Source organism: Cladophialophora immunda, assembly GCF_000835495.1.
Source record: "Cladophialophora immunda strain CBS 83496 unplaced genomic scaffold supercont1.38, whole genome shotgun sequence".
NCBI lineage: Eukaryota > Fungi > Ascomycota > Eurotiomycetes > Chaetothyriales > Herpotrichiellaceae > Cladophialophora > Cladophialophora immunda.
In genome coordinates, this window is record NW_015622578.1 from 1 (window position 1) to 10,085 (window position 10,085).

General features: G+C 51.3%; 4 protein-coding genes across 5 annotated transcripts; 2 read left to right on the forward strand and 2 right to left on the reverse strand.

Moving 5' to 3' along the window:
* PV07_12643 (uncharacterized protein) lies at positions 1 to 741 on the reverse strand (the record flags this gene model as incomplete). Its single annotated transcript, XM_016400185.1, has 2 exons — positions 395 to 741; positions 1 to 314 (listed from the first exon to the last, which is right to left on the reverse strand). Coding segments are annotated over exons 1-2 (603 nt in total), but the record flags the coding sequence as incomplete, so codon positions are not given.
* Positions 742 to 783: 42 nt separating this feature from the next.
* PV07_12644 (uncharacterized protein) lies at positions 784 to 1,901 on the reverse strand. Its single transcript, XM_016400186.1, has 2 exons — positions 1,836 to 1,901; positions 784 to 1,765 (listed from the first exon to the last, which is right to left on the reverse strand). Exon 2 carries the CDS (start codon positions 1,588 to 1,590, stop codon positions 1,015 to 1,017), a length of 576 nt encoding a protein of 191 aa, XP_016242166.1. The 5' UTR covers positions 1,591 to 1,765; positions 1,836 to 1,901; the 3' UTR covers positions 784 to 1,014.
* A 2,505-nt stretch (positions 1,902 to 4,406) lies between these two features.
* PV07_12645 lies at positions 4,407 to 6,310 on the forward strand. 2 transcript variants are annotated; one of them, XM_016400187.1, is made up of 3 exons: positions 4,407 to 4,544; positions 4,605 to 5,415; positions 5,465 to 6,310. In XM_016400187.1, exons 2-3 carry the CDS (start codon positions 4,636 to 4,638, stop codon positions 6,068 to 6,070), a joined length of 1,386 nt encoding a protein of 461 aa, XP_016242167.1. In that variant the 5' UTR covers positions 4,407 to 4,544; positions 4,605 to 4,635; the 3' UTR covers positions 6,071 to 6,310. The 2 variants fall into 2 exon arrangements, with proteins under 2 accessions (XP_016242167.1, XP_016242168.1); XM_016400188.1 differs by having other exon boundaries at positions 4,616 to 5,415.
* Positions 6,311 to 6,646: 336 nt separating this feature from the next.
* On the forward strand, positions 6,647 to 8,817 carry PV07_12646 (uncharacterized protein; the record flags this gene model as incomplete). The annotated part of the gene is made up of 2 exons (XM_016400189.1): positions 6,647 to 6,872; positions 7,697 to 8,817. The coding sequence occupies 2 exons, from the start codon at positions 6,647 to 6,649 to the stop codon at positions 8,815 to 8,817; spliced, it is 1,347 nt and encodes a 448-aa protein (XP_016242169.1).
* Positions 8,818 to 10,085: the final 1,268 nt, after the last annotated feature.

Genomic DNA, 10,085 nt, shown 5'->3' on the forward strand with positions numbered 1-10,085 from the left:
CTTGTGTTTTCTGGCACCCGCCCACACCCCGGTTGCCTCAATGGGATTATGTAATTTGTGGCCTACATACTTGTGGTAGACAGATTGCACCGTTTGATCGAGGAATTTCGACAAGGAATCTCTCTCAGTGTGCCGTCCGAGCACCGATGTCAAGTCTTTGATATTTTCCTCATCCCATGTTGCGAATTCATGATACGTCAGAAACGGCTCTCCATCGCCGGCGGGCTTTTCAAGCAACTCGTGAAGTGTGCCCAAGTCGTGCTCGTTTACAGGAGGAAGCTTTAAGAGGAAGACCCATTGATAAAGGGCTTCGTCTAGTAGGTGGGCACAAGGGCTGTCAACACAAGTCTTTTCCGGCATATGGTCATGGAAGGAGAGGGTCATGGTGACGTACTGTACTCTTTGAGCAGTCGGCGCATTTCGAGGGTTCTGGTCCATTGCAGGTTAAATGTTTCTTGCTCGGGTGGGCCTTTCATAGCCGAAATGTTGTACTCGAATTGCTGCCTCAATGGATCAGCCGCGTTGCGGTCGCTCTCGATAGCCACCCGAAGCTTAGCCTCAAGGTCCACAATCTCAGCCTGCAAACAGAGCAGGTTCCTAGCATTCAAGGGGAGAAATCTCCGGAAGATAGAGAGCCGTGGATAAGAGCCCTGAAGACCTGCAATTTCATTGTAGCCATTCATTGTCGGCTTCTCTCTTTAGAACCTGCTACGGTAGACGTCGTGTGTGCTTGGGGGAATCGAAATTGTCACACGGGGGGGTTATACAAAGAGGAGCGGAGGTGAACTCGAAATTCTTTGCTGGATGCCAAGCAAGTCAACCGCACCGCTTAGCTCATTCGAGGTTTTCATCCCGTCACGGATGCCCTACCGGATCGCCACATCTAGGCTGTGTACTTGCAGGCTACCTTTAAGTGCGGCCACCCCGAGTGGCCGTTCCACGACTGCGCCGGCAAACGAGTACATGGAAGAAGGGAGGGAGATGAGTCTATCCATCTCAAGTTTGCCATTCCTGCTAACCGTGGTGAAGCGTGACGAACGTACAAGGGGACCTTCCCTGCCGTCTACCACATCTCCCCCAACGACGACAACTACTCATGAAGGACGAAAATCTCGCGATCGATACTGTCGACACTATAGCATGCGACAATGCAAGCGCCATCATCCGAAGTCCAACTCGTGATTCAAGGTCGGGATAAACAGACTTGGACAGGAAATCTTTGCGCAGTGTGAAGTCGTTGTCCCCCATTTTCCTCACCACGAATATTTCTTTCCCCGTTATCCCTTCATCCTTGTCGTCGACATGTAAAGAGAAAGATATCTCCACCTCCTGGCCTTCAGAAAGTGGTGAGCAAAATATTCGAGAATGCTGAGATATCATCCGAGTGCTAATGTAGCTCTCCTTTTCCTTAGTTTGCGTGGCGCAACCTAGCCATTTGAATTCACCTTCCAAACTGGTCACCATTAGAAGGTATGAGGCCAGACTAGGTTGCTCGCTATCCTCAAGGCCCTGCTGCTCAAACGCCCATCGGCAAAACCAAAGTAACACGCGGTGTGATCGAGGGTGGCACTGTTGGTCCATTGTATTCATGAATGGGAGGTCGAGGTCGGGACTTGACTGACGAGTCGGCGGGATGCTCGTGGGTCGCGAATAAGGGCGATAAGCGAGACGTCGGATTCCTAGGGAGCTCTATGGTAGGTCCAACTTTTATCCTCGGTAGAATTTCTCAATGGGCAGTTTTGCGAACGGAACGGTGTCAGCAATCCTGTGATAAAACCCTCCCATTAGCATTCTCTAAAGATGTCAGAAAGAGTTTCATAAACTGACAGCCTTACCCGCGGTAGGATACAGTTGCCCTAGGTCGGCAGGTGGTCGACTGCTTGCTCAATTTCCTGTAGCGAGTGCGGTGCGCCGGTGGCTATATATTTTTCCCGTTAGATCCGGATATCTCAACGTAATTTGATCATCACGGGACAAATGACTCAACGAGAGAATGTACTAGATAATCCTGGCGTCGGAGTCTTTCCTTGTTTGCTCTCTCAGGCATTTAGCGGCTCGTTCTAAGCAAATAATAGGGCTCCCCGGATCCAAGCGGTGGGGTTTTCACGAAGCAAGCTTTGTTGTCACCATCCGGTGGGCTGCCCTGCAGGGTGCACTCTGAATGATCAAATGATACTGGTACAATGGGATCAGGCTAGGTGGGGTCCGCTTTAGTACAGTGGCACCACACTTTTGAGCGGAAGGTTCGACGTACAATTCACCCAGGCGATCGCTGATTTACGGCAGCTATTCTTTAGACGGTCCAATACCAGCAGAGAGCTTTCGGGGGCAAGGAGCGTAAAGGCGTTGATTGGGAAAAGGGCGGTGTGCGGGCTGACCAATCAAAAAGGGACATCTCTATAGGGTCACAAAGGATCACTGTCGGGGTGAATCGAAGAGTATTAAGTGGAACTTATCCACCATACGGATTGCTAAAGAGCCGACGCCTAAGGTATTCCTAACTCGCTCAAAGACATTGTCTACGGCCTCCAGCTGAGAGTACTCGAGGCTTTCAGTATTCATCCTCAGGAGGCAAATGGGTTCCAGGATGGAGCTCGCTTAATGGACCTCATTCCCCTCACCGGTTTGCTAGCGGCTTTCGAGCGGTAATTTCCTTCCAATCCTGAAGTAAGTGGGCCCTTAAGCCGAAGCTAGCTTCGAGGAGCCGTGAAGAGATACCAATTCGTGGACATCTAAAGTTGGTCAGAGTGCCGGTGGGAGGTGCTTCTCAACCCTCCGAGTGGATCCCCGTAATAGATTGGTAAATACCACATCTTAGTGGCACCTTGCACGCACTCTATGATACCACGGCGTCGAAGGCACGCTGACGAAAGATGTCCAAGCTTGGGTGGCTTCGTCGACAACGTCTGTAGGCAAGTCATAGAATGTCATGTCACTCGCCCACTGCCATCGATCTACTCTGCTGAGACCTTGGCAGGACTCTCGGACGAAGAACTGGTCGTAATCGCTGGCGAGACGCCCAAAGGTCGGTGAAGAGAAAGCAACTGCAAGATCTGCAACGAGATGCTGTACAAAGGCACATATTCTACGCTTAATACTGCCCGTTAATTGGGCTTCTGCCGGGGATATGGGTGGACCTGAAGAGACTCCCTGATGACTGGTTGGGTCAAGCTCCACAAGATGCTCCCTCTGTCTCAAACATCACTCCCACAATCCTCAGTCATCACACAGGTGCTATCCTTGTCACCGGTTCCCCTCAACCCTAAAAAAACCACCGATCTAAGCTCCTGGCTGCTGGGTTCCACACCGATTTTCATATTTCCTCGCGAAACAAGGCAACGGAGAGCACCATCGCCGGGCGTGCTGACGTCCTCTCGGCGCTCTCTACTCTTGCCAACCTGACTACTCCGCAAGTTTGCATCACTTCAGACGAGAAGTCCGGAAGGTCGCTTCAAGGGCTCGAGTGCATGCTATCTTTGTTAAGCTACATATGCAGGGCGACGCGAGGAGCACTTCATTCTGGGCGTCCGGCCACGGATCCGCTTTGGGCAGAGCGTGAAGTCGAGCACACCCAGGGAAGTGCGCCCAGCTGCCAGGCAAATGCCAATGGAGACTGATGGCCCGCTGGGAGATTCACACCAAGCAGCCGGATTGGCGATTCGTATTGGTTAAGCCAGATTTGGCAGGCTCTGCTATTGATGCCAGGACCTTTGGTCTGCAGCGGGCGCCCTCAAACAAGCAGCGATGTGGCTAGTCATACATGCAGGTTCTGCTCCTAGCGACTCGCGCAGGCAGGCACGCGGCATGCCTCAAAGTCTACCTTGAACCTTGCATGGTTAGCCAGCGTGGTCATTTGGTGAGTCCAAAGACCTCCAGGTTCAACCTCGCGGATGTTGCTGTTCATGAAGGTTCGGCCCTACATACGAGCGGCAGATCAAGAGCATCGTCAAGTATAACCTCGCACTATGAAATATCAGCACTTTACAATGCGCGTATGCGCCTGCTCGTCAAGGAGGGACTAGATCGAGACTTCTTCAAAATGAATGTGAATATTTTGAGGGACTTTTTTGGGGGGTTGGGCCGACCTGCAGGCCTTCTTCGACATCAATTTAAGGACCGGCATAAAATTCAGATGGCCTGTGGGTCTGATTTGGGCAATCACCACCGGTTTCACCACCAAACGGACGCCTTTTGTGGCTGAGGCACGAGTACCCCCTGACAGCCGCGGATTAGACAGGATCGCCTGGTTCGTCAAATTTAGCTTCACAGCACGGGCAGGATCGCGGCGCCTGAGTCTTCCCCTTCATCTAATAATACTGTAATTAAATAATCAACTAGTGATTTGTTTTCGGCGTCGCCAATATATTACTACTCCGTATTTAGAACATAGAGTCATTCATGATCGACAGGTCCGCTGGTGTTCAACCTCACCAACCCGCCACCGCTCCTCATTCTTTTGCAAATTTACTCTCTTGCTCTGCCGTTGATGTCCAATATTTCGCTCCTTCCGTGACGTAAGGCGGCCTCTCGGGTCGAATAAACTGGTAATGCATCTGTTCTAACTTGAGTCGGTGGTTATCGCTTACCAACAGACAAATCGTTAGCATCGAAATAGAGAAACTTCTCAATCTCGAAATGTTCAGAAATTATACTCCCGAGGAACAATTGATTGACCTTAATGTTGCCCTCCGGAAGAAAGACTACACCATGGCATCATCACTCCTGCACGGCTTCCTCTCCAAGAACCCCAACGGAAGGACCTTCCAGCAGTGCTGCATGGTGCACAAGCTCGAAGAGGAATCTCATGGACCGAACTGCTGCCGTGAAGAATTCTGCGATGAGGACCATAGAGAAAGCCCAGACGCCGGTCGCCAAAAGGCCATTTCATTGGTAACGGAATCGGGAGCGTTGGACATTTATTTCGCATGGCTTGCCGGTCAGTTCCCAGAAAGAAAGCCTGAAACCCTTCGCTCCGTGTTCGAAGCGCTCAAGGGCCAGGTCGACGTACCAATCGACACAATCCGAATGTTTGCTCGGTGTCTGATATCGAGAAAAGAGTCTCTGACCTGCGGTGCCGCCGTCAAGATGTATGACGATGAGAAAGAGAAGGTCTTTACATCATGGTTTCAATGCCTTGCAGATAAGTGCCAAGGGCGATCCGGGATAATCAGGGCTTTACCAGGGGAGGGCCGCCCTTTATATCTCCTGGACCAGAATTCGGCGATGGCCGCTCTTGCAGAAGCTCCCGACGTGACAATACTCATTCGCAGTGAACACAATACGGAAGAGGGGATTGTAGAGGAGGGAGAAAGGGCCGAGCAGCAATTCATGAAGGAGGATAGACTTCATGTCCACAGCACCTGGGTGTTTCCCCGCTTTCGGTGGTTAGAGAAATGTTTAAGCAGCGGCATGAAGGTTGGTGCCTTCTCTCAAAAATACCCCAACTGCTAACCAAACTCGAAAGGAGTCCGCGGACCGCACCATTGACCTCACGAACGAAGTGCCCCGAGTGGTACGCCGGGTGCTCTTGTACACCTATACGGGGATCTACGATGTGGATTTTTTTACCGACGATCATCTCTTCCACGTACAAATGTTTGCGTTTGCAGAGCTCCACTCACTCGATCATTTGAGGGACGAGGCGCTTCGCCGCCTTTGGATGTCCCTCAGTACTCTCGACGGACAGCGCGACACCATTTGCGTACGAAAGCCAGAGCTGAGCATTTCTGACCAAGACAAGCTGTCCGAGATTCTTGAGGCCCTAGAGGACTATCAAGGTTTTGACGGTATTGTACGCATGGCAACTCGGGTCCTTCATTGTGTCAAAGGCACCGTCACAACGAACAAACTGCAGCGTTTCTACCTCGAGAGCGCCTTCGTTCCGATGTTGACCCTCACCTGTCGCAAAGAAGATCCTGAAAATATCTGCTTCGATTGTCCCGGGCGATGGATGTGGCTCGAAGGTTGTATCCACGGAGGGAGGTGTAAAAACAATGCGTGTGTCCATGATACGATGTGTGAAGCCTGTTATGGAAAGCCAGGTGTACAGGAACAGGTGCAGATCGTTTGAGGTTGCTAGATACTTGAGAATCAGTCTGACGACAGACATGTCTGCATGATCCGATCAAATCATCCAAGGGAATACTGAGCTCGTCAGCTTGTGCTCCGAGTTCAAGATGTTCAAGGCCAATGCTGCCTATCCAAAATGTGGTTCATTATTCTATAGGGCAATCTGCAACCCCAACGCCATGCAAAGACTTTCGATTTGTCTATATTTTTTGGCATCAATCAATAGATCTCCTCGCCCTCATCACGTCTGTATCAATTATTTTGTGATATCCTCAGCAGTAGTGTCAGAATATAACTCTGAAGTTGGGGACCTTGAGCGCTGGTTGGGTTCCGCCAAGACATTTTCAGGGACACTAAACCCTACTGAGCGTATTCTCATGTGTAGCGCCAGATTTCTCGCGGGCAGGAGGCCCACTTCAGACGTGTAACGCGAAAAATCGAGGGTTAGCGTGTGTTGTGCGAAATGAAAACGCGTAGCGCCGAACGCGAGCTCGCGGCATACGCGAGTCTTGCAGCACAGGACTCGTTGGAGAGGTGTAATTAGGGAGGTGTAATTAGGGTATCTTTGGGCTCAGTCATGGCTACCGAGGAGCCAATAACTCTATTGGACCAATGGGGCCTTAAAGTCGTCAGCCCAGAGCAAGCGTTGATATGCTGCCACTGCCAGAACGCCTTGAGAATCGGTGCCGATTACGTGCTACAGCATATCGCAAGTCATCAGAGCGTGGAATCGATTGCCCGTGATCTTCTAGAACGCCATCTCAAGACCTTTGAGCTGAACGACGTAGCACAGCTAAATTCCCGTAAAGACGGATCGCTCTGTGATCCGTCTTTAAGGATTCAGCCTGGCTATGCGTGTCGACACCGTCCCGTCTCCAGGCGATCTCCAACCTCAAGCGAGCAAACCCTTTTTCGGCACTTGTCGTCTCAGCATGGCATTTCAAAACGTCAAGCCCGAGCCATGCGCGACTATGATAGAGTGTCTCTCAAATGCTGGGCCAGTGGTGGATTGTTCACTCCCCGGTGTCTTACAGTACCATTCTCGAGTTAACTCCACCTCGCCCTTGCAAAATTCGCCGAACAGTGACGCCTCCGTCCGAAGAACTCTCTCAGGGGCCAATACTACCGAACATTCTACTTCAGATCCATGCACAAGAACGGACGCGCCCGCAAGATTTCGATGCTACGCCCATAGCCTTCGAGACCGCTGGACAGGAACTCTCACTCATTCGACCATGGCATGAGCGGACCCGGTGGTACGAGGCTTACCATGATCGTCCACGTGATGCCCTCTATTGCCGGACCGTGGTGGTCGGGTATTCGGAATGTACTTAAGGACGGCGGGCGACCAGGAGCTCTGGAGTTGCGCCGAAGATGAGGAAAGGATCCACCACATCTTGCAGCACGTTGATTTTGCTTTTGATCGTTGCGAGGAGACTGTGCGGCGCAGCGGCCACCCAATTTTATGCTGGCTCCGAAGTCGACTCCCCTTCCCAGCCCTTCAAAGCTCCTTTCCGGCTCGTTGGCCGGAAGGAAACGCGCCGCAAGTATCGACGGCGTTGGAAACAAGTCTTGGGTGTAGGACTTCGGAGCGTTCGGTTCTAGCCATCGGTTCTTCGCGTATTAGGCATTCCGTTCACCACAGCCCAGATCACAGTTATCAGGAAGCTATGGTCCATCATCTCGAGCCAACCAGACCTACGCCTGAATACATCAGAGATCGAAGTGGACGGAGATGAAGAAGATAGTGAGGAAGGTGAAGAAGATGATGATGATGAAGATGATGATGAAGAGGATGATGAAGACGGCGAAGACGGCGAAGACGACGGAGGCCACGAGGACGACAATTATTTCCCTGATGACCATGCCGCAGACGCTGGCTCGCTTATACCTTTGGTTGATAATCACAGTACCGGAAGCGACATTCTCAGCGAATTGATCTTTAAACTTAGCATCTTACTGTGTCGGGACGAATTTACAGACGGACAGCCTTCCTCCAGCGCCCTCGTTTACATCAGTGGTATTCTTGCCTTCATAACCGATGGAGCCGGGTTTCAGACCCCTCGTCTTTATACGCCCACAATTTCTACCTTACTTCATCTCCCGCTCCTTCTATTTCCCGAAGATAGTCTCCCGTGTCGCCAATATCCACACCTGAAAATACCTGCTCGACCGGGCCGCGATCACTTGGAAATTCTCAACTCAGTTCGTTGCCGGTACATGTGTGCTGGCTCCTTGACACCCCTGGGCGAGATGATTAGCCTCCTTGATTACGGCAGGAGAATGCTCCGTTCAGAACCACCGACATTCTTTGTGCGCTGGAGTGATGATCGCCAGACCATCTTCTTCGATGATCACGGCCTCCACATGGATCAATTTCGAGGTTTTGCTCGCTCACTCTCTGATTCCGCCACCGATTGGTACAATCAGCTGATGCACCAATGGCAACCCGACGTGTCATTAGGGGGTATCAGGGATAGCTTCAGCAATAACACTCCAGGGTACTCATTCGTCTATGATTCAGCCAACCGATTGAACGATGCGTATCTTCAACTCTCCACCAGAGTTTGCGGCATGGGCCCAGCTGCGTTGATTCAAAACGGTGAATGGGATCTTCCGGCTATTATTGAGTACCTTCAACTACACGATCGAGGGCTCCACGCCTTAGGGGGAGCTATGGCCGTCAGCGACGGGGAATGCCTCGCCTCGGTGAGATGTTTACCACCCTGGTACGAAATGGTCCGATGAGCCCGCGTGGCGTTTACGTCTATGACAGGACAGTGATGACTTTCGCGCGGTATACCAAGGCCTAACGCAACACTAATCGCGAATTTTTTGTAGCGCGGTTTTTGTCACCGGCACTTCGTCGTGTATTATTCTATGAGATGGTACTCCGTATACTGTACGTTCGGCCGTTGATCAACATGCTTCTTCGTGAATGCTTCAAGGTATCCACCACTAACGACCTCCTATTTTCCACCAATCCGGTGGTTGCTCGACAAGCCTCTTATCGCCACCGGACGATCAATAACCTTACTTCCGCTTTCCGCCAGAGTAGCAATCGCATTCTTGGGTATCCTGTGGGGTCGCGGTTACTTCGTCAAGTGACGATTGCCACCACCGAAACGCATGTTCGAGAGAACGCCCATCCATTCAATCGTTACGATAACTATAGCGTCGATGCCCCAGCTGATGTAGCATTTTCATGGCAGAGTGGTCATCGACCGCGGGTGTGAGCGTCGAATTATGGTCAAGATGGTGCCTTCTCTCGTATCGTCGACGCTGCTCTTTGGAGGCGTATCGCAAGGTGTCTTTCCGGTGGCACAATTTCTTCGTAGTTTCCAGCCCACCCACGAAAACAGGCTCCAGAATACCTTCCACGAATCACGTCTCAAGCCAGGACCAAATCATTTCCAGCTCGATGCCGTCACAGCGAAATATCTACGCTTAACAGGGAGTCCCTCGAAATCCACTCGCGGAGAATAACATCAACAATATCTCCATTAGCCAACAACACGGTCATTCCACAGTCTTCAATTCTAAGTTAGCTCAAGAGAGCGGCCCGAGCCGAGCATTCGGTCTCCTAAGAACCACCCATATCCAGAAGTTGAGGTCCAGGCTCGAACCGAATCATGGCGGAGCCAAAACCCATTATCAACCCAAGTAAGACGAGCTCGCGCACAATGTCGTATCAGTCTAAATTCTATCAATGAAGGCCAATATACCCCCCAGGAAGCATTCGGCAGTCTCTTCATCCACCTCCCGCAATATCGCGTGATCATCTGCGACGCATACCCCGAACCATTTGCGGTAGTTCCCGCCCACGTGGAAGCCCACATCAGAAAGCACCACCCTCACATCCCACCAGCCGTTCGTAAAAGTATTAGGCAGTATGTTAGAACCTTGTCACATTTAGCCCAACAACCAGAAGACGTATGCTCAGCTATCACGAGTGGACGTATCCAGGCCTTACCAGTATTCGACAAGGGGATGGTATGCTTGATGTCACAAGTAGA